Here is a 24,828-nt window from a genome sequence, read left to right on the forward strand (position 1 = left end):
AGTAGCCCCAAACGTAGTGGTTAATACAACACAAATCCTATTCCTGCTGAAGTGACGGCCCAGCATAGGTGTTCCTGGCTGGCAGGTTATTTACCTGGTGCAGGTAAATTTGTTCCTTCCATCTGCAGCTTCACCAAATCCTAGTAGAGCAGAGTCCTTGAATCTTTGTGGATGAGGAAAAAGAGAAGGCATACACAACTTCTATTAGTGTCACATCACTTCTACACATATTCTAGGGTCAAGAGGAGGAGGAGGAACTGGGACTGTTTGAGGGTGACCTGGGGAGGAAGGAACCACTGATGACCCAGAGCTTTAAGTGGTCAAAGCTCAAGTTAGGGAGATGGGGGAACAATCGGAGAAGCTTAAGGAGCTACAGAACGAGGTAGAGAAACAGATGAATATGAGTCCACCTCCACACAATGTTGGCCCAGTGATCATGTCCAGTGAAGAGAAGATGGAGGCTGATGCCTGTTCTATCCATGTTGGCAAAGCAGACTATGATGCAACAGCAGAAGGGCCAGAAGCACTCGTTCATGGCTACGGTTCAATCAACTGCGTTACCTTACTCTGTGACAGGTCTAGTGGCCATCCTAAAGGGTTTGCATATATAGAGTTCTCAGACAAAGAGTCAGTGAGGACTTCCTTGGCCTTAGATGAGTTCCTATGTAGAAGAAGACAAATCAGGGTGATCCCAAAACGAACCAATGGACCAGGGTTTCCCATGAGCCCGAGACCATGCTGGACCACCAACTACAACAGTTCCCCCTCTCCATTCTACAATGGTTTTACATTCTATAATGGTTTTACCGGCCCTGGGGTTGCATCTACAGGGGCCAGGCTAGAGCAACATCATGGTATTCCCTTTACTTAAAAAAAAGTGTGTATTAGGAGGTGAGGGGGGGGAGAGGAAAGAAGGAAAAAGAAAAAGAATTAAAAAAAAAAGATGACCTTGATGAAAAAAAAAATATATATATATAAATATATGTATATATATATATATATATTTTTTTTTTTTTAGAAAAAGAGTGTCATTAGATTCCATCTCCACGCAAAGATGAATTAACTAATTGCTGACTAAGAAGCTACTTCCCCACTGTCCTCAGAAAGGGGAGAGGAGCATGATGTAGGTGGAGCCTGCAGACAATCAAATTTCCTTGCCACAAAAATGAAAGATAACACAGTAACACTTCAGAACGCAAAGGAGTCTGTCTTTAAAAATCTGAAAAAGGAAAGGATCTTTAAACAAGCCACAAGAGCTACAACCCTTTAAATGGATAAATTCAGGGCACCTGGGTGGCTCAGTGGTTTAAAACCTTTGCCTTCGGCTCAGGTCATGATCCCAGGGTCCTGGGATCCAGCCCTACATGGGGCTCTCTGCTCAGCAGGAAGCCTGCTTCCCTTCCTCTCTCTCTGCCTGCCTCTCTGCCTACTTGTGATCTCTATCTGTCAAATAAATAAATAAAATCTTTTAAAGAAAAGTTATTTAAATGGATAAATTCAACACATAAAAAATGAAGAGCTTCTATTCATCAAAGCACACCATAAAGAGAGCAAAAGACAAGTCTCAAATGTATTGAAAGACTGTCTTAAAAGATATTTGCTATAGAAACGGCTGACCCTACATATCCAGAATACACAAAAAAAGTCCTTACAAGTGAAGAAAAGAGATAATTCAGTAGAAACAATAAGTAAAAATACAGAGCCATTTCCCAGAAGTAGCGTGAATGGCCAACAGAGAGATAGAAAGCAGCTTCAACTCATTGGTATTCAGGGAAATGCAAAATTGGACAGCAGAGAGCGGCCATTTCAATTCCAGCAGATTGGTTAAGAGTTTGAAAGTTGGACAACGCAAAGTATCAGTGAGGAAATGGAGCAAAGGGAATTCTCTTACAAGAAAAACCATTCATACGTTAATTTGTAAACAGGGATTGCCATTGCCTCATCAAGGAAGGGGAGAGGGAGGGGGGGTCCTTGTTTTCTCATTGTTCAGTAGTAAACTGTGTATATGTGTGTGTGTGTGAGAGAGAGAGACAGAGACAGAGAGAGAAGAGAGAGATCTATTTCACAATATAAACACTGACCACAGTACTCTTGCAAATGCGATGGAAGAATTATGGAAAAGATGGTGGTCAGTTACGTTGGACACATTTGTGACATCTCATACTGCTTCTTCCCAGTCCACCTATTTAAAAGTGGCCCTTTCTTCTATCACTGGATAAGCAATGGCTAGCATTTCCTCAGATCCACATAAATGCCGGCCTCAAATCCACCCCATCTTTTCAGTCTTCTGAGTCCTGGGGACCACAGGAGGAGAGAGCTGAGCGATGGAATCTTTTCCATCCCAACGCACAGCCCTCTGCACGAACCTCACGGAGTCAGCGCACCTTCTGTTGATGTCAGAGGGGTTAATTAAGAAGAGTTGGTGTCATTTCCAATAATTACGAGAGATCAAAATTTACAGAAGGCGCTCCGAGGGCCTGGAGGCTCTAGCAAACAAATCTGCCTCTGACCACACCGCCACAGATGTTACATCTCAGAATGGATTTTTCAAATCACCGTGGCTTGTGGAAGGCCGGAGCAGGAGGATAACCTGGTTCCCACCTCGTGCGCCAGACTTGAAAACGGGAAAAAGGGCCCCACAAAATGCCATATGGCTGTACTCAGCGGTCTTAAAGATGGACACAATTCATTTTCTATTTCTCAGAGAAGTGAAATTTAGAGCTTTTTCTCCAGCAGCCAGGATTTAAGGACAGAAATAGGCTCTTCCCTGTCAACTTTCAAACTGAAATAACCAATTCTTATAATAAACTATCAAATGCAGTCTAAAAGAGGCAGAATTTTACACGGCCCTGTGTTGGGGAACACGGGAAAAGAGGTTGGAAAAAATAAATTGGAAGTTTGCGCCGGTCTTTGTGGAACGTGAGGTGAAGCCATTCTAGAATGTTCCTCTCTCTGAAGGCGCTCCCCAAACCATTTCAAATACTAAGAGCACAGCAGGCTCTCTTTTATCCCCCTCAGGCGAAATTTTGCTCCCTAATTGCACATTACTTTGCCTCAAACGCCGGAAACAAAATAACCACTAGAGGGCATAGAAAACCTTATTAGAAATAAAAGTGCCTCAGAGAAAACCCTCAATATCTGAAAAAAATGAAAAGCTTAAAATGCTGTCTTAGCCAAAGACAGCTGGGAAAGGCAAAGTGAGGGTGCATTTTAAAAATACAATCTCTTTCTATAAAATGTGATCCTCCTTTTGGAATATGAATTAAATAGACAAAATTGGTACATGGGCGCATTTTCCCACTGATGTGAAACGATTTCTAACCTACCTTACAATTTAGATTAGCTCGTAGATATCAGTGGTTTTCCTCCAGAAAGTGGCTATTAAACATTACAGTACTATTGGTTTGCAAAACCAACACTTTCCTAAATCACTGTTCTTGGAAGCTTCCAAGAGAACCCTGAACCATAAGAGGTGTAGGTCTAGTGTATGGAGATTTTTGGGGGGAAACAGTAGGATCATCTGTTTTAGGAATCTGATTGTGCACTGAACTCACTGGTATGTAGAACAATGATCATTGAGTTAGCTAATCCTTCCTCTGATTCTCGGTTTATGGTCCTTCCTTGCACTGATGCTGGTGGGAGTGATTGGAGGCGGTTGTGGTGTTCATCTTGGGTCTGTGGGTCTTCAGGATGTAAGAAATGCATGTCAGCTTTGGAATTTTGCTTGGTAATAAAAATGAATTGCTAAACCATGCTATGACTTCATTTGCCAACTACATTCCTTCTGTGTCTGCTGAAGTACAAACTATTCCAAGGGTGCTAAAATCAGTGTGAGCTATAAGCAAACTGTTTTTTTTTCCTTAAAAATCTTTTTTTCTCTTAAAACTCGTATGATTTTTGTACTTTTTTATTTTCTTATTTTTTACTATGTTATGTTAGTCACCATACAGCACATCATTAGTTTTTAATGTCATGTTCCATGATTCATTGTTTGCATAGAACACCCAGTGCTCAATGCAATACATGTCCTCCTCTAATACCCATCACTGGGCCAACCCATCCCCCTATCCCCCTCCCCTCCAAAACCCTCAGTTTGTTTCTCAGAATCCACAGTCTCTCATGGTTCATCTCCCCCTCTGATTTCCCTCCCTTCATTTTCCCTTCCTTCTCTTAATGTCCTCCGTGCTATTTCTTATGTTCTACAAGTAAGTGAAATCCTATGGTAATTGACTTCTCTGCTTGACTTATTTCATTCAACATAATCTCCTCCAGTACCATCCACACTGATGCAGAAGCTGGGTATTCATCCTTTCTGATTCAGACCATCAGAAAGGTCCAAATACACATATTCCATTGTGTATATGGAACACATCTTCTTTATCCATTTATCGGCTGAAGGGCATCTCTGCTCTTTCCATGGTTTGGCTATTGTAGACATTGCCACTATGAACATTAGGGTACAGATGGCCCTTCTTTCTACTACATCTGTGTCTTTGGGGTAAATATGCAGTAGTGCAATTGTGGATCAAAGGGTACCTATATTTTTAATTGTTTGAGGAACCTCCACACTGTTTTCCAAAGTGGCTGCAAACTCTTAGTAAGTAGATGTATCAGGAAGACGGGGTTGTGCCCTGAGGCTGCATCTGCCTGGGGAAGAATGAGGCAGGGAGTGTGGGCTGGAGAGGAGATGCTGGGGGAAGTTTGGTTTATTCCAACAGTTAATCATTTGTTTTAAATCTGGGGGGAAGTGGAAGTCAAAGGAGAAATTGTCAAGGAAGAATAAAAAGTTATCTTGTGAGTTATTTGGTTGCATAGAGCTTGTGGCAGAATGAAAAGGAAAAGGAGAATGAAAAATGAAACAAAAGGAGATAACATGTTGTGACAGAGCATATGTCGATAATATTTCAACCTGGAGACGGCTCTTATCTTTTGTCTTATCTTCAGGGATGGAAATATGGATGAAGTGGAGAGAAGCTTTTGGAAGAGACTCTCATCCCTAGTGACAGGTACAGTTTCCAGACCAAAGAATTCAGTGGAATCTCATCTGAAATTCCCTTGAGTGTCAGAAACATCCCAAGTGAGCAGAGATTTTGAGGATTAAGTTTTCTCCTGAAAAGGCAGTCCATATGCTTCCATCTTTACTGCGTGCTCACTTGGTATGTACAATAGTGGAGACATTTCAAGTCAGAGTTAAGAGGAACCATTAGACCTTAGACTAATGATGATGGTAATGATTGCAATGATGACAGCAAACTCTTTAGAGGGCTTAGTTGTAAGCATTTTACATATATTAACTAATTTAGTCCTTACAATGACCCTACAACTTAGAAATTACTATTATTATCCCCATTTTATAGATGGCACTGAAGCACAGAGAGATTAGAAAACTCACCCAAGGTCATGGGAGCAATAAACAGTGGAAACAGAATTGACCTCAAGGAATCTATCTCAGGCTCTGCAGTTTTAACCACTGGCCAAACTGTTTTTCTAATAAATAAATATGCTTTGCTAGCATTTTAATTGTCTGTTATTATATTATATTACATTACTTTTTAATACTTTATTGTCGATTAGCACTTGTGTGAATACAAGGTAGTAACCTGTAAACCCTTGGAGTTCAGGTGTTCTGTACCAACTGATGGACCCTTGCATGGGTTAAAAAGAATACCCTCATAGAAGAGTGAGCAGTAAATAAATACCCATATCTGCACGCCATTTCATCCTGATCATGTATTTTAAAATATACAGTGGTGTCTCAAATAGTTAATTCTAAGGAAACAGACCTCAACAATGTTCTTCATATTAGAACATACCAGAAATGTTTAGATTCCTAGTCACGTGGAAGAAATAGTTTGGGGAAGTCCTAAAGCAAGTTCAGACTACTGGTGTCACTAACTCAGCATGTCTCATCTCCTGCATTATCTTATTCCCACATCTTCCTCTTCCAGACTTTTCCTCATACTTATGACTGTAGACAATTTGCTCTAGCCAAGCAGTCCAGAAACTTTCATGAGAGAGATATCACACCGTGTTGAAGCTTCCTCTGAAGGTAAGTTTCCCTCCCATTAGTCATATTTAAGTAGAGCTTAATTGAAAACTTTATGACTTTGATCAAACTTAATGGAACTTCTCAACCAGAAAATACTGAAGGAATGCCATGAGCCACTGTTTTCATTGGCATAGTTCGCCTGTTCCCATACTTCTCCCCACCAAGATAGAAGACTTCAAAATATAGGTTTTCTCTTTAGTCCAATCATATAAATTCAGGCGCTTTCTTATTATATTTATTTGAGCATCCCCCTGAAATTTTCTTATCATTTCTTTCAGATAATTCTTTAGACATTAAAGAGGTTTCAAAAACCATAAAACAATGCTCCCCTTTTCACAAGTATTTTCTGCTTTGCTCAATATAGTTATCTTTCAGAAATATGCATTATTTATGTTAACATGTGATGGGTTTATTGTCATTATTAAGTTAATAAATACATGAAAAACTTTTTTTTGCTTTAATATCAAATATCACATGGATAGATATAATCCACATGAATCAGAGTTCTTTGAAGTCCTCAGAACATTTTTTTATGAGTTGAGAGTGGTCCTGAAGACCAAAGAGCTTAAAGACTTCTGTTTCAGACAGTTGACTTTAATGGTTGCAATCTCTGTGCCGTCAGGGAACGGTGCCACCTTACAATGCCAAGACCATAGGGCTGGAATCTACAGACCTGATTGTGATTGGGACTGCCCATTTACTAGGAGGTGAGCCCTTCATCCTTTTACCTGTAAGGCAGAGATCATAGTAACTATTTCTAGGAATGTTAGAAAGCTGGTGTAAGTTGCCCCAGGTAATGTGCCTAGCCCAGTGCCTGGAATCAAGTAGGCAAGAAATACACAGTAGCTTCCTTCCCCTCTGTTTGACCCAGGTGACTGGTATCCACCTTCCCATTGTATCATATTGTCTTTCAATCTTTTATTTTTACCCCAAGAGTATAACAAAGAACACCTGCTTATCTCTTTCCTAGTTAGTACTCTTTCTAAATCTCTCTTCCTGACAAAATCTTCAAACCAAAATGACAACTTACATTTATATAACACTTGCTATACACTGGGTATCACTGTCAGTACTCCTGTCTTCATTCCCTGAATCCCAACGACAAACCCAAGACTTAGGAGCTATTAGGGAGAGCACGGTTTTACAGGAGAATAAACTTTAGTATGGATAGCAACTAAGATCACCCAACCAACCGATGCTAGGCTAGAGACTGCACTTGAACTAGGGCTGTTTCCAGATTCTGTGGGCTTGACTTCTACTCCCAGTGCCAAATACTTTGTAACGGCTCCTAAGGAACTCTGTACAGGAGCCCACTGGTTCTGTACATATCCATTCAAAATATGACTAATGGTGAATTGACTTAATAATATCAATATCTGCTCAGTTGAGAAATTACAACAGTGTCTTCTTTCTTGTATCAGTGTCTCTGTGGCAAAACAGATAGACCTGTCCTCGTTGAAATAGGGTAGGACTGACAAACCCATGCTTGTTCTTCTAGGTTATAGCTCTCTGGGACTGCTGTTACTTAAACACAATCAGATAATTGCCTCTGGCAGATAAACAGGAACAATTTAATATTTTCCTTCCAAATAATTGCATTTCAATCAATTGATTGGACTAAGCCCTCGGCATCAATCGCTACTTGACAGCCTGTGTTGGCCATCTTTAAGTTGTCGGGTTTGGAGAGACCGGGGCGTTTGGTATTTTTGCTTCTGTTGTCATGTGTGTATCCACAGATACTGGAAACTTCATTTTAATAACATAATTACATAAATGTATGACACACATTGTGTATGCACTCAAGTAGTAATTTCAAAACACATTGTAATTTTTAGAACAGATGCTAAAAAACTGCTGGAAGAATCCAAACAAGCCATTGTTTGGTGCCATGAGAATACTTCTCTTAATTTGCTTTTTTTCCCCCTCACCTAGGTGTTAAACGACTGTCATTACCTGTGTCATCTCCAGTGCCTAATCAAGTTAATTCAGAACACCAAATATTTTTCTACAATAGAACATAACTTGTGCTAGTTTCCCCAAGCTCAGTGGAAAGTTTAGAGTCATAGAATATTAAAGCTGGAGGGGCCCTAAGGGACCATCTAGTTTCTCCCTCTAATTTTACAGGTGGGGAAAATTAGTGGTATAAGGTTCACGTGGGGTCTATGGTTCAGGCAGGGATTTGGAATGGGGGAAGGATGGCATTTCTATTTCTATTTAAATCTCCTTGCCAACTCTGGTGACCCAGTTTCTTCAGAATTCTTTTTTCTCTGATCTCTGTGGCTTTCTCTCGGTCTCGGTCACACGAGGGGTCACAGATCTGTCTCCTTCACATTCCAAAAGTTCCACTCACGTCATGATGCCACAGAGAGGAGGTCTTCACTGGAGGTAAGTGGGACTAACAGCAGGGGGCATTGCGTCTCACGACCATGTGGTCGATGAATTTGAATTGAATATTAGATCCATCTCGTTGTAAATGTCCCTGCTTTGTCTGGTGACGTACATTCCCACCTTCTAGCCTACCCCATCCTCTTGATGTCTTCAGCCCATCCCCCAACCTCTCTGCCCTCGCTTCTCTCCCAGCTCCATATTGCTTTCTGTGGATCACAGTTTTTTCATCTGTCTCTGTGTCATTCCTATTTTCTCCTGAGGCCTTATTTTCTGTTAGCTGTAGCTTTCCAGTGTATCTTTCTAAATAAAAATGGTTCTTTTCCTAATGGGAAATCTGGTGCCAATGATAAAATAATACTATTCTTTTTACCCAGTTACCTCATAACTGAACTATATTAAAGAGTATTTTGAACTAGGAGGCAAAAGCACTTAGTTCTCTTAGGAAAGTTCACCTATGGCAACATTTGCTCTGGGAAACGAAGGAGGCAAGACGGGACAGGAAAGCACAGGCAAGTAGAGTCATCTGGAGGCAAATATAGAACAAGCAGCGATCTGTAGGGCATGGAGGGTGCCTGAAGTTCACAGTTCCTACAGCTGTGGGAGATGATGATAGGCAGATGGACGGAGGGGCAGACAACAAAGGGTCTTTATGTCATTGTAAAGTATTTTGGGGGCGGGGGGGGGAAGCACAAGGTACCAGGATCTGCTCTTCTGGATCTTTGACTTCTCTAGGAATCATACTGTCCATCCACTCTGCTATGACCATGGCTGCCATATCTTTTTCTTGGACTATTACGTCACTTTGAGGTACAGAGACAAGTCAGAACAGGATATCTTAGGCACATGAACTGTTAACTCAGGAAACTTAGAGGGAAAATGTGTGGAGGAATGACGGGAGATGAGAAGAAGAGACAAGCAGGGCCAGGGCTCTTTCTAAGGCTGATTCTGCATCCACTCAACTCTCAGATCCCAGCTAAACCAGAGGATGGTCTACCCGAATCTGTGTATTCAACCTGTAGGAGAGGACATTTGCACCATCAAAACCTTTCTCCCCACTCACCTCTGAAAGAAACATGAAAAATTTATGATTCTAGCAAATTTCTAGTATAGCACAAAACTTTCTTTTAAAAATGACTATCAAAATAACAATATTTCATTGATACTGATCAAAGAAACTAGGAGGGATGCTCCCCATTTACAAGAACTGGTGGTAATGATGTTTGGTTATTCTAGACCATCTGTGCGAACATGGAGATAGCCTCATTATATGTAAACATACACTAATACTAGTTATTAAAATTTGATTCTCTTTGTAGTGTATTCAAACAAAATGAGAAGCAGAGAAGCTAAGGTGTATTTTCTATGAATGTGGAATCAGGAAAATAACTAGAGGTGAACAGAAACTGTAGAGTTTAAACTTTTTTTCTGGGATAACTATAATTTTTTAAAAATTATTTACTTATTTGAGGGGGAGAGAGAGAGAGAGGGAGCAGGGGGAAGGGCAGAAGGACAAGCAGATGCTGTGTTGAGAGTGGAGACAGACATGGGGCTCAATCTTATGACCCTGAGTTCATGTCCTGAGCCAAAACCAAGGGGTGAATGCTTAATCCACTGAGCCATCCAGGCACCCCAGAAATACCTGTAATTTTTACTAGAAAATCCAAGATGTCTTATAGATTAACTAGCTACTGGCCTAACCATAGTCACCCAGAGCTGGCAATGTTCTGTAGGAGAAAGTTCAGAGTCATCAGAACAAGCTGTCTTTAGATGTGTTCTCTGTCACACCTTGCTATGCTATTGTACTGACTGAGTAAGAGCTTCTCTCTCAGGTCCCTGACATTGACTAAGCCTGTAATAAATGACAGCTTCCTGTCCTTGTTGGGTGGGAAAGCCCTCTGTCACCTCCACTGGAGGTTTATTTTTCTAACTTATGTTTCAACTCTTTTTGCGGTTATAGAAAACATGGCAACAGTTTGGGTGTCCCCGGGACCTGTTAAGCTTTATGCACCACAGTTTTTCATCTGTATATGCCCACATTTTTTTAATACTCAGAACTATCCTGTACTAGGGGTTTTACCGTCCTCATTTTATAGATGAGGCAAAAGCATCATTGCATGTGTGCTCAAGAAAGACTGAAGAAGAGATGAGCAAAAGAACTAATATTTAGTTCAGGTTCTTGGTTCTCCAAAGCTAGTCCTCTTCTTGTACCTTCCTGTTTTCATGCCATCAGCTTTTCCCCGTGGGACTCGTAAGCCAGCTGAAGAGCCTTAAGCCTTTTCCTTAACCTACGTTGAAAAGAGATGTCCAAGATTTTGAATCATCTCAGTTTGGGTTGTATAGTTGAAGCACATTTACTATTCACTCACTAGCATTTGAAATGCATCTGAAGACAGGTGGTCCTCCCTTTGCAGAAGCTGCTGAAACCATGCACCGTGATCTGAATAATCAATAGGAAAAAAAAAACCATGATTGTTCCTTGGCCTTTAAAAATTTATGTTGAAACATTAAGTACTCCCTTATGTCAGTTGTAAAACGTCAGAAACATTGAGACGGAAAGTGTTTTCTTTGTAAAAAAATGTATCAAGAGTAGTTTGAAGAGTGCTTACTTTCTTCTCGTGGTAGAACTTAGAACATGGAGTAAGCCTCTTTCCTACGCCTTGTTGAATTGTCATCCTCCTTCCTAAGCTTGGATCTGCTTTCAACATTGTGTTCTTCGTGCCTTCAGTGTCATGAAATACCTCTGAGAAATCCTTTCACGTGACATTTTTTCACCAGCTCTGCTTCCTCTGGGACATGTTTATTTTTTCATTACAACCATTTTCCTCATTTATGCTGATAAATTCACTTTCAATAAGTTCCTTTTGCTGCATATTCAGAGTCTCTCAAGTGGAGGCAGAACCAACTTTCCTGTGTCTAGCTTTTGCTTCTATAATTCCCTTTTGTTTGATTTAAATTTCACTTACATTTGTACCAGTTTTCATCTCTTTGTTGGCCATCTTTGTTCTCAATTTCCTCTTTAGATCACCCTCACTGGTAAAGGCAAAAATACAGATACATACAAAATACTCTGATGGAGGTATGTAACCCACTTTTAACTCTAATATAAAAATGAAAAGATAAAGGTATTAAGAATAACCACAAATACAGAAAATTTCCAGTGGAAATACACTATAAAAGATGTAAGTATAGGGTCTAAAAGGGACGGCATAGGGAATATGGTCAATGGTATTGTAATAGTGTCTTATGGTGATAGATAGTGGTTAGGTTTGTGGTGAACAGAACATAATGTACAGACTTGTCGAATCACTATGTTGTACACCTGAAATGAATGTGACACTGTGTTTGAATTATATTTTTTTAAAAGATGCAAGGATGACATCAATAACATAACAAAAAATGTTAAGAATGACATCAATAATTCAACTTAAAAAAAAACAAGGGTATAACCAAGATGCCCTTCAACAGATGAATGGATAAAGAAGATATGGTCTACATATCCTATGGACTATTATGCCTCCATCAGAAAGGACGAATACCCACCTTTTGTATCAACACGCACAGGACTGGAGGAGATTATGCTGAGTGAAATAAGTCAAACAGAGAAAGTCAATTATCATATGGTTTCACTTATTTGTGGAGCATAAGGAATAACATGGAGGACATGGGGAGATGGAGAGAAGAAGGGAGTTGGGGGAAATCGGAGGGGGAGACAAACCATGAGAGACTGAGGACTCTGAGAAACAAGCTGAGGGTTTTGGAGGGGAGGGAGGTGGGGCACTGGGTCAACCAGGTGGTGGATATTAACATATTGCATGGAGCACTGGATGTGGTGCATAAACAATGAATTCTGGAACACTGAAAATAAATTTTAAAAAATAAATAAATAAAAATTTATAAAAGAAGGATAGAAGTGTGACATCAACAACATCAAGGGGAAGGGCCAACATGTAGGGATTTTGTATGTGATTGAAGTTGTTACCAGCTTAAAATAAACAGTTGTTACTATGAGATGTTTTATGTAAGCTTTATGGTAACAGCAAGGAAAAAAACCTATAGTAGATATACGCAAGAAAAAGAGAGAAAGGAATCAAAGAATATCAGTACATGAAAAATGTCAACAAATCACAAAGGAACATGTCAGGAGAGGAAAAGAGGGAGGCATAAAAGAATCACAAATCAAACAGAAAAAACCTAGCAGAATGGTAATAGTAAGTCCTTACCTAGCATTAATTCTTCTGAACATAAATGGATACCACTCTCCAATTAAAAGATGCAGAATGAAATCAGGAAGTGTGATGACTACAGTTTTGCTTTGTGTGCTTTTTTTTTTTTTAAGATTTTATTTATTTGACACACAGAGATCACAAGTAGGCAGAGAGGCAGGAAGAGAGAGGAGGAAGCAGGCTCCCTGCTGAGCAGAGAGCCCAATGTGGGGCTCGATCCCAGGACCCTGAGATCATGACCTGAGCTGAAGGCAGAGGCTTAAGCCACTGAGCTACCCAGGCGCCCCCAGTTTTGTTTTTCTTCTTCAAAACTGCTTTATCTATTCAGGTTTTTGTGATTCCACATGAATTTTAGGATTGCCTTTTCTTTTTTATGAAAAATGCCATAAAAATTTTGATAGGGATTGCATTGGTTCTGTAGATTTGGGGGGGGCAGAGGTAGCATGGACATTTTAACACTATTGATTTCCTCAATGAATTAATATGAGATATTTTCCCATTCATTTGTGTCTTCTTCAATGTCTTTCATCAATGTTTTATAATTCTCAGTGTATAGATCTTTTACCTCCTTGGTTAAATTTATTCCTAAGTAGTTAGTCTCTCTGATGCTACTGTAAATAATTTCAAATTGTATTATAAAGCTATACTAATAGAATAGGTACATATGGTACTGACATAAAAATAGACACAAAATTAATGGAACATAATAGAAAGCCCAGAAATAAACCTACACATATACAGTCAATGGATCTTTGGCAAGAGTGCCAAGAATAATCAGTGGAACAGGGCAGTATCTTTGAAATGGTGTTGGAAAGACTGGATATTCAAATGGATATGAATGAAATTAGACCTTTATTTTACATAATACATAGAACTCAACTCAAAATGGATTAAAGTTTTCAACATAACTACAAAAATACTAGGAGAAAATATAGGGGAAAATCTTCTTTAACATTGGTGATGGCAGTGATTTCTTGTATATGACACCAAAACCACAAGCAACAAAAACAAAAACAGGCAAATGGGACTATGTCAAACTAGAAAGTTTTGTTCAGTAATGAAAACAATGAACAGCCATCCTATGGAATAAAAGAATGAGAGAAGATACTTGCAAACCATATAGCTCTTAATGGGTTATTATCCAAAATATATAAGGAACTCATACAAGTCAATAGCAAAAAAACAAGAAACCCAATTTAGAAATGGGTAAAGGACCAAACAGACATTTTCCCAAGGAAGACATAAAAGGCCAGTGAAAAGATGCTCAATATCACTGATTATCTGGGAAATGCAAAGCAAAAACAGACTGAGACATCATCTCCACACCAGTTAGGATGCCTATTATTTAAAAAAAAAAAAAAAAAAAAAGGACAAGTGTTGGTAAGGATGTGGAGAAAAGGAAACCTAAATACACTGTTTTGGGGAATGTAAAATGGTGCAACCACTACAGAAAACAGCATGGAAGTTCCTAAAAAAATTAAAAATGTAAGTACCATATGATCCAGCAACCCTACTCCTAGGCATACATCGTGAAGAATTGAAGTCGGGATCTCTAAATGATATCTACGCTCCCATGTCATGGTCGCACTATCCACAACAGCCAAATTATAGAAACAACCAAAAATGGTCATTGACAGATGCATGGATAAAAAAATGTGGAATATCAGTCAGCCTTAAAAGTAAAGCAAATACAGCCCCCTGTGACAACCTGAATCAACCTAGAGGACATTTTGCTAAGTGACATAAGCCAGCCATAGAAGGACACATACTGTATGATTCCACCCACAGGAAGTACCTAAACTAATAAACTCGATGCACGGACTAGAATGGTGGTTCTCAGGGACCAGGGGGAGGGGCAAATGAGGAGCTGTTCAATTGGTCTAAAGTTTCAGTTATGCAAATACTTCTAGAGATCTGAGGTCCAACATAACGCCTAAGTCACCAATATGTATTATGCACTTAAAAATTTAAAAGGATAGCTCTCAGGTTAGTACTCTCACTCCCCCACTGCAAAAAATAAAATAAAATAAAATAAAATCCCTAAAGGGCCTAAAGGACAGAAGCCAACTTTCGAAGCGTTGGATATGTCTATTACCTTGATTACAGTGATGGTTTTGTGGGTATATACATATGTTCAAACTCATCAAACTATATTCATTAAATATATGTAGATTATTATATATTGACTATACTTTAATAAAGCTATTTAAAAAAAAAAGTCAGCTAAGTGTAGAAAAGGAAAAGTGAATTTCTTGGAGAACCTCAGAGGCTCGTTCCTGCTTCAAGGACCCCATGAAATAGTTGTCCTCTGTCTTTAAAACACACATTTTTAACTCTGCTCTTTGGAGAATTATTTCCATGACAATGTATTTACCCAGTTCTTGGAGTCAATGAAAAAATTGCTTTTACTAATATTTACTTACTGCTGTTAACAGATCTAAATGTTGAATGGCAGCTGGCCACCTCAGTTTCCATTGGGAGCTTTTATCTTCTTTTAGAGACAAGTTTGTTTGACTATGTCATCCCAGACTTTCTTTATGGTAAGTCAAGATATTTGCTCATATAAATATTTCAGGAAGCAATCCAATGAGCCTCGGAAAGAATTCTTGAAGAGGATACAGATTTAAGTCCATATTCTTTTCCTATGACACTTACATTCTTTCCTCCTATTCTTTGAACACAGCGCTAAAAATATCTTATCAGCTCAATCTCTCCAGATTTGAAGTGTCTTCCAGAAAGGGTCTAAAATAGGTCTAAGCAGGGATTGACAGCAGAGCTGCTCTGTCTCTAGTCTATGGCCTGTGTGGGGCATCATGCTCTCATCACAGTACAGAGCTCTGTAGTGATGGAATGAAGGAAGGAGTATTCAAAACAAATATCTTGGTATTTTGAAGAACCTTAATTATGACAGAAGTGGCCTTTTGACAATTCTTTCAACACTGTGGAAGAAAAAAAGCTTTGCGCTCAAATGGCTTACTGCCTTGATGATTCCAAAGGTTGTCCGCCTGTGGAGAGGGTCTCCCCACCGCCCCCCACCACCCCGTGTAAGGCAGAGCACTTGGGCATTCAGGGGAAGGTGGTGGTTCTGAGTTCCACAAGGTAGATTAGCCACAAGGATGCACTTAAGTGAAAGGAACAATGAGGGTCAAACTGCATGGTAGTGAGTGTAACCCTCACACTTCCAGATCTTTCTAAGCTTTGGAGTAGATGAGGTTCAGGGCCTGCTGTCTGCGAAACAAACAGTAATGATTCCAGCTCTGTCCTCTCCTATACAATCCACTTATTCCTTCAAAGAGCTGATGATGGAGTCAAGTTTCAATAAATAGCACATGCCCTCTTTTGGTAGAACAGGTAAGACATCTTGGTGTGCCTTCCCAAAGGAAGTGGTACTGCAAATGAGCTTCTCATTTGGAAAATGGCAGTTCAATCATCTTCAGAGAAACTGCTCAAGGATGCTCTAAAGCAGTAAAAAGAAAAGTTTTTAAAAATATTTTATTTATTTATTTGACAGATAGAGATCACAAGTAGGCAGAGAGGCAGGCAGAGAGAGAGAGAGAAGGAAGCAGGATCCCCGCTAAGCAGATCCCAGGACCCCAAAGCTGAAGGCAGAGGTTTTAACCCACTGAGCCACCCAGGTGCCCCTAAAAAGAAATTTTTAAAAAAGAAGAAGATCGTCAATAAAGCTATTAATAAGTAAATATCAAATCTAAAGATAATTAAAATTAATTAAAATAAATAATTAATTAAAATTAATTCACCAGATATTTAATATTTAATGAACGACTACTTTGTGCCTGGCAGGTCTGCCATGTATGATTGTGCAGCATGTAGACTGCACAAAAACTCCTGGCTACTCACAAAGGAACCATGTGAATTAGTGGAGGCCCTAGATTCAGAAAAAGTTTTCAGCTCTGGGGATACAACGGTGAACCAAATAGACAAAATCCCTCTCCTAATAGAGCTTATGTTTCAGTGGAACATGCAGACACATTGGCAGGCACTTGTATAACAGGGTGTTGGATATTACATATGTGGAATGCCACGGGCGCACTCAAGAGGACTCTGATCCAGGCAGAGGCTGAAGAGGGCAGAAAAATGGCCTAACAGCAGAGGGAGAGTAGGATCTAGACAGACTCACACACAGAATGTGGACAATAGGAGTGTTTCACACAGAGGGAATGAAATTGATAAAAACACAAAAGTGCTACTGATTTTGATACCTTCAAGGCCCAGAGTCCATTCCGTTTTAGTTAAAGCATCACAAGTAAGGGAGGAAAATGAGGTTGGAGAGGCAGGCCAGGACTCACCCCTGTGGAGCTCAGCTGACCATAGTACAGTGGTTGGTGCAGTAAGTAAAGGTTTTTGAGCAGAAAGGGTGGGAAGCAGGGGTGACAAGTTCTGCCTTTTGAGAAGACTATAATGCGTGCCTGGTTTAGATTGATTTAAAAGGAACAGGAGGGGCGCCTGGGTGGCTCAGTGGGTTAAGTCGCTGCCTTCGGCTCAGGTCATGATCTCAGGCTCCTGGGATCGAGTCCCGCATCGGGCTCTCTGCTCAGCAGGGAGTCTGCTTCCTCCTCTCTCTCTCTCTCTGACTGCCTCTCTGCCTACTTGTGATCTCTCTCTGTCAAATAAATAAATAAAATCTTAAAATAAAATAAAATAAAATAAAATAAAAGGAATAGGAGACAACGAGTCTGCTTTGAATATACCCCATATTGTAGATTTTACTTTGGAACCATGTGAATTATTTCAGCCACATTGAAATAAATGAAAAAGTAACTACTTAAAATTGAAAATAAAATTAATGGATGACCTTAGCTATGTATTTATTTGGAGACAAAATCACACAGAGAAGTTATTCCAAGTGACTTTAAAAAACAATAAATTGATTGTCCGATCCTAGTGGGATAGACCTTGAAGAAAAAAAGCTCTGTGAAAAAAATCCTTAACCTGTTTTTAGCAATCATTCTGTTGGAGGAAATGTTAATATAATGATTCTGTGTTTTTCTGTATGTTTTAGGAACAATATCAAACAAGTGATTATGTGAGCTTTTCAGCAGAGTTGAAAGATGATATAAATATTAGATCAATGAAGTTAAATGAAAACTTTATAAGCCTGAATTTGAATCGCAAGTATTACTATAAATCTATGCTGTATTTTTTAAGAAAAAAAAATATAATTTTCTGCTACCTCCACTGAAACGTTTAGAAACAATGACTGACCCATTTACCATGATACCATTAGTGCCCAGGATGTCATCCACAAATAATAAAAGGAATCAAGGATCTTGGAAGAAGGAAATTATCCTAGATCTTAGGCCAGAATATGTACAAAATGAGCCTGGAATGTCTTTTTGCATCAAAAGAGCCTGTCTGAATTAGTTCCTGCTGGCCAAAGATGAGGAAATTCAATCATTAGTGAATACAATGGATTGAAACACAATGTTTCTAATTAGTATGTTTGGGCTACTCTAGCAGAAATACCACAGGCGGATGACTTAAAAACAATGGAAATTTCTCAAAGCTCTGGAGGGTCCAAGTCTGAAACCAGCATACCAGTGTGCGCAGGTCTGGTGAGAACTGTCCCCCGCCCAATGCCCTTTGCAGACCACTGACTTTTCACCTGTGCTTCAGAGGGAGGAGAACAGAGAGGAAGTATGCTCTCTTCCTGAGTCTCAAAGGACACTAACGTCATTCATGAGGCCTCCACCCTTATGACCTTATCTAATGCTAATTACCTCCCAAGGGCTCCACCTCCTAATGCAGTCATATGAATGGGTGGTGTGGGGGCGGGGAGGGGAATGCACGAATACGTTCATTACCTATCACACAGCAAATATGCTTAAACCCATGTACTCATACTGGTACCAAAACAAACCAAGAAACAAACAAAACCAAAGCTTCACTGGTCATTATTGGAGGATGAGAATGACCGGCCTGGTGATCTACCGACCTTGAAGGCTTTCAACGTATCTGAAATCTTGAAGCAAGACAGCCAGGCCTGCAGACAGGGTTCAACCTCAGATTTGAGCAATATCACACATGTCTGTGGGGTTTCTGTTTTGCAATGCTTAAAAATCCCATTTACACCCTGGGTCTGAGAGAAAACCCATTATTACTTAAAGCATTGGTCTCACTCACCAGGCGGATATACCTTTCCCATTATAAATGGAAGTACAGCTCTCTTTGGGCTGCAACCAAAAATTTTCTAAGGAACATCCATCACCTAAATGAGATTTTGTAATCGTTTAAGCACAAGGATTTTCCAGCATTCTAAAGAAATTGACTCCCCTCCGTTTAAATAAGAAAATGTGTCTCTCTTTTCAGATATAAACAGTGACAGCTACACAAATACTGTATCAAACACAAAAAGAATATCTTCCATTAAGTAATTTCCAGAGATTGTCATTTTTTTTTCAAAGAAAAAAAATTTAGCTGACTGGGAAAATCCTGAATTTTGCTAATTTGTGTCACTGTTATTCCTTTCTTTTTCCTCGAACAACTGCACCAAAAATAAACATTATTGGGAAGCTTTATAAGTTAAAATAAAGTTACCATGGAGAACCATGTAAAGAGTTGCTAATCCTATATACTTAGTTGATTGATTGATTTTTTAAAACTAATTTTCAAGGCAGGAAGACTGCCATACATTTGAAACTGTCAGATATTGAGGGGTAACCTAAGAAGGGCCCTAATTTGTACTGAGAATCCCACTATATATCTCCTGTTGGCCCGTGTTCTCTCCAGTCTGAGAGTTACTTGCAACTTAAATAGAAAAAGGACATCAACTTGCATTCTTAATGCTCTTAATTAGTCTTTCTTAGAGATCAATAAGGGAAAACACATAAATAGGAAAATGTGCAAGGGACGTGACGATGCTACTCCCAGAACAGGGAAGCTGAGGGTCAGTGAGCACATCCCACTTATAAAGGGAGAAAAGCACATGAAGCAGCAATTGATCACGCTATTTCACAACCGCCCAAAAGACTGGCCAAAAATGAGAAGTCTGACCAACGGCAGCTGGGCGATATGCAAGCCATGGGGCCCCCACTCACTGCTCGTGGGATTGGAAATCAGTCCACACATTCTGAAGGAGCATTTTGTATCATCTGGAAAAGCTGAGTGTCATTCTTTTTTCTTTTCTTTCTTTTTTTTTTTTTTTTTTTAAGATTTTACTGATCTATTAGAGATAGAGAACTCAGGCACGAGAGAGAGAGAGAGAGAGAGACAGAGAGCAGAAGTAGGGGCGGAAAGGAGGGAGAAGCAGACTTTCCAGTGAGCAGGGAGCCTGAATCCGGGCTCAATCCCAGGACCATGACCTGAGCTGAAGGCAGATGCTTAACGGACTGAGCCCCCCAGGTGCCCCTAGTGTTTGTCCTTCTGATGCTTACTTACCCATGTATGTGCCGACATGCCGAGTCTTCGTACTTCACATAGATGATCTTATGTTGTACGTTCCTTCCTGGAACTTAGTTGTTTTTGTTTTGTTATCTTCTGGGGATTTATCCATATCCACTTCTCTGTATATCCATGACAGATGGGCCTATAGTTCGTTCATTTTAACTTCTTAGTGCATTGCTTTGATAAATACACTGTAACTTATTTTTCAATCCCCTACAGAGGAGCAGTTAGTTTTATTTTTTCCAGGGTTTTGTTGTTGTTGTTGTTGTTGTTTTTGCCACTGTAAACAATACTGCAATAAGCCTTTCTTTGTAGATAGTTCCTGGAAGATGTGGGTGAGTTTTTCTGGGTACGGATGGTACTCTAGCACAGAGTAGTCTAGCTTAAAACTTCCCAACTTGGAATGCATTTGAATCTTTTTATTTTAGTTACTTATTTATTCTCTTTTTCGAAATGATCTCTACACCCAATGTGGGGTTTGAACTCACAACTCTGAGAATCAAGAGTTGCATGCTCTACCAACTGAGCCAGTCAGGGGCCCTGCATTTGAATCTTTTGAAAAAGCAGATTCTGGCTCAGTAGGTCTAAGGTTAGAAGAGAAATTCATCCCAACAAGCTCCAAGGTGATGCCAGTGTTGCTGGTCTATGGACCACTGCAGGCTTCATGAGATGTTAATAGCCATTTACTTTACAGGTAGCTTCCTAGGACGTTCCTGCACACATGTCTTCGTGTACCCTATAAATGCAATTGGCCTGCTCTACTATTTAAAGCTAAATGGACCACTTCTCATAATATACTCTCTCCAATCAATTCAACATACCATAACAGTGTTTTTAAGAGATATGATAGGGTTTCTTTACAACATCTTAATGTTGCCATAAGATATACCACAATTTTCATGTACAGGTGAAATTATATGTAAGCCTTGGCCAGGCATGGCCGCTGAGCAGTCAGTCACTGGGCACATAGGGGCTTATGACTGCCAAGTGAAAAAAATGCTTTCTCCCTTGCCTGATATTTACTCTTTTTACCGATGAGAGAAATTGTGGGTGCATGTGTGTGTGTGTTTTATTTTAATAATTTAATTAAAAAGTGATGAATGCACTTGGGAAAAAAACCTGAACTGTGAAAAAGAATGAAAACTGACTCCAAACTAATCACGTGATGTTATATAAGGTTCTATCACTCATTGTGCTTGAGTATTATTTTTGCTATCTTGCTGGCTTTGAGGAAGCAAACAGTTCTGCTAGGGAGTCACACGTGTCAAAGAACTTTGGGCATCCTTTAGGAGGCCAGCCAGGGAGGGGGGCTGGATCTCAGCTTCTGCCAACAGCATGAGACTTTGAAAGTGGATCCATCCCAGTCAGAGTTTCAGATGAGAATAGTCTGCCTGCCACTGTGACCGTGCCTTGGAAAGACCTCAACTAAGCCATTCCCTGACTCCTGACACACAGAAACTGGGTGATAATAAACACGAACTGCTCTAATCATTGTTTGTAATAATTGATGCATGGGAATAAGAAATGAATATACTACCCTTCTCTAAATAGTAAACATGTGCAAAAGATTTAGACATTTCTTTTTTTTTTTTTGCACCAATCTTAGAAATTATTCAATATGGTCATAGATACATCTACTCTCCTAATTTCTAAGGCTGTCTTGTATTCCTGTGATTGAGGTTCCACATTTTACTATTTAATGGACTTCAAGGTTGTTTTCGTGGGCCTCCAAAAACTCCCATTCTGTCACTAGGATAGAGTATGAAAGTGGCTTCAAATGCCACTAGGGATGGTAAATCATTTTTAAGCAACTATCTGCTTTAGTTCCTGCTTCCCAGTCCCTTCTGTCTTTCTCTCTTTTCTTCCAGCTGAGGTTCTGTTTTTTGTTTGTTTGTTTTTAGAGGGTGCAGGAGGGACAGAGGGAGAGACAGAGAATCTCCAGCAGAAGCCACGTTCAGCATGGAGCCCAGTGCAAGGCTCGATCTCATGAACCTCAGATCATGGTCTGAGCCGAAATCAAGAGTCCGACACTTAGCCAACTGAGACACCCAAGCGTCTACCCAGCTGAATTTTTAGCTAGGGTTACTAATCACCTTGGTTTGCTCAGGACTAGGGTTTCCAGAATGTAGGAGTTCTGGTGCTAAAGCTGGGACAGTACTTCTGCCCCGCAAATGGGGCCATTGATGGCCCTATAAACTCCTTTAGAAAAGTTCAAATACAAGGAAAAGGAGTCATTCTCAACCACTTCAGATGATTTCCTCAAATCCCAGCCAACAGTGAAGGAAGAGCAATCCCGTGTCTGTCTCTGCTGGGCAGCCAGACCTACTCATCTGAGCTTGGAGCTCCCTCTGAAGCCTCCGCTAAAAGTAAATATGCAAGTGTCTTCATCTAATGCAGGAATGAAAAGAAGACATTGGATTTTCAGAACAATAATCTACCTCTTTTTATCAGAGGGATAAACCACTCAACCTAAAAGAATAGTTCCCCACACAGGGCTTGGATTACCGCCTCATAAAACAGCGGGGCTCTTTGATTATCACCTAAACAAAGCTGCCATCAAGCTGGAACAAATAGGCCAGGCAGACAGAGTCTCTGAGAAACACGAGGCAGCAAATTTTCAAGGCTTCAGAAATGCGCAGCAGGGTGGTGACGCTGGCGTCTGGAATCAGCCCCGCTAGCGCCCTTGAGCAAATGACTTCCTGCCTCAGAATGGCTGTTCTCATCTGTGGTGCCAAATACAGGGTAGGCACTCCATAAATATATATCCCACCCTCTCCCTCTCCCAGAAGAGGACGCACGGGTCATGCTGGGTGGACCAAGGGGGGCATTCATTTCCAAAGGGCAGACAAGAACATTGGAACTCTCCTTGGGAAGAGACCCTCCTCCCCATGCTCAGAAGGGCGAAGGGCTAAGTATAGGGAGCACATGGATGCTCTACCCAGAGACAGAGACATTGCAGATCTACTGGGTAGTGATGTAGGAAAGACATTAGGGTTCGAAGCGGACAGCCAAGAGAGAATTCTTGAGACGTCTTTGGTGCAAAGAGGTGGTTTTATTAAAGCAGGGGGACAGGACCCGTGGGCAGAAAGAGCTGCAGTGGGGTTATAAGGAGTGACTGATGATATGCTTTCAAGTTGGGAGGGGGTTGGGATAGCAAAAGCAATGTTTCCAGGACCTTGGGGGGCTAGCTGTTGTTGGGAAAAGGCATGTATCTCTGTCTAGTAAAACCTTTATCATGACACCCTTCAGATGTATATTGGTGGGCTTTATGCTTGGGGGATGATACCCAACACATATCTTGGGGGTGTAGAGATAAAGGAAATTTCTAAAGGAATTTTTATATGTTAAAGCAGGCTTACAGGATCAAGAGGAGAGGGGGAGGGTAGGATTGCCTTTTACCTTTAGCAGAGTGTCTACATGGAGGCAATTGAGTCCTTAGAGGAATGTCATTCTGCTTGTCTCAAGGACATGTCAGTGGGCTCTAGGTCATGAGGAAATTTCATATTTTTTCTTCTGCCTTTGTTTCCCACATCAGGCAGCACGTTTGAGAGTTGCCACAAGACTAATGGTTAGGGGCTGCGTTCTCGTGCCCCATGGAAGAACTTCCTGCCTTACACTGAAGACATCACGTTTCGTTGTATACATTCAAAGCTACCATTCTAAGGGGGGGAAAAAACCCCTCACACTTTCACATCGTGGCAGCCTGTAAATTAAAGCACCTTTTAGCCTTTTCTTTCTTGGACTCCAAAAACCCTCTTCACATACCATTTCCTCAGGAACAGCAAATACATTTGCGTGGCAGCTCTGAGCCCTCCAACCAGAGTCGTCATTCCGCAGTCACGGTGTTCCGAGACTCTGGGAGAAAGCTGTTACCTGCTCTTGCCAGTTCAGTAGTCAGGCTAAGTGGAATCAAAAGGGGCCCCAGGCAGCGGGCACCCTCCTCTCACTCATGATGTTTCTAAATAGAGACACAGGTGCTGGTGTGTTTGCTATTTTTATTTGCAAGCATCCTGTCTGCAGAAGGGCATTGGAAATAACAACAAAGAGGCATTTGTTGGGGAAGGAAAACAAACTTATCAGTTGAGAGTAATGAAAGGCTCCTGACGATTACAAAAGGCATTATGGATTTTTAGAATAAACAGGAATTTGGAGTCTCCCGCGTTTCACATCATAAGGTGTTTTCGGAAAGAGAGCTGTAGCTAAGCCAGTGTTTCTGGGCGGTGGGACAGGGAAGAAGACGGAGAACCTTTGAGGAGCCAAGGACCGACTTCCCTCTGTCTGTGGACTCAGAAAGTAGAAGAAACAATTCTCAGCTTCCCTTTCTATATTTTGTCTTCTTACCTCCCTTATTCCCCAACTTCCACACTCTGACTCTGAGACCATTTAGTGATGGGCTTTCTGAGCCTGCAGACCTATAATTTATATAGTCATTTTAGGAAGAAGCTAGGATTGCATCCCTGAAAATGTCACTCAAGGTTTTTGCAGGAATCCTTTTGGTCTCCTTGGTTACTCCAAGCCATCCAGACGCTGTGTGCATCTTTCCCAAGCCCATGCTGAAAGGAGAGAGCTGAGAACCCAAGCATCAGGCCACTGAGTGTAGACTGCCCACGTTCAGTAGCAAGGGCAGTAGAAAAGGCAAACTGATAAAGAGTTCATTAGTAACTCAATAATGATGCATATTTCCACTTTGAAAATTTTCACTGTCCTAATTCATTCGTTCATTTACCAGATACCAATCTATCTGGCCCTAGCCACCAAGCCCCTAAT

At 40.5% G+C, this 24,828-nt stretch overlaps 1 protein-coding gene across 1 annotated transcript; it reads left to right on the plus strand.

Annotated features, from left to right (window-relative positions):
* The first annotated feature begins 298 nt into the window (after window positions 1-298).
* On the plus strand, window positions 299-888 carry LOC116574046 (polyadenylate-binding protein 2-like). Its single transcript, XM_032314598.1, is given in 2 exon segments — window positions 299-790; window positions 793-888. Coding segments are annotated over 2 exon segments (546 nt in total). The 5' UTR covers window positions 299-340.
* The last annotated feature ends 23,940 nt before the right edge of the window (window positions 889-24,828 follow it).

The sequence above is a fragment of the Mustela erminea genome, chromosome 15 (assembly GCF_009829155.1).
Source record: "Mustela erminea isolate mMusErm1 chromosome 15, mMusErm1.Pri, whole genome shotgun sequence".
Taxonomy (NCBI): domain Eukaryota; kingdom Metazoa; phylum Chordata; class Mammalia; order Carnivora; family Mustelidae; genus Mustela; species Mustela erminea.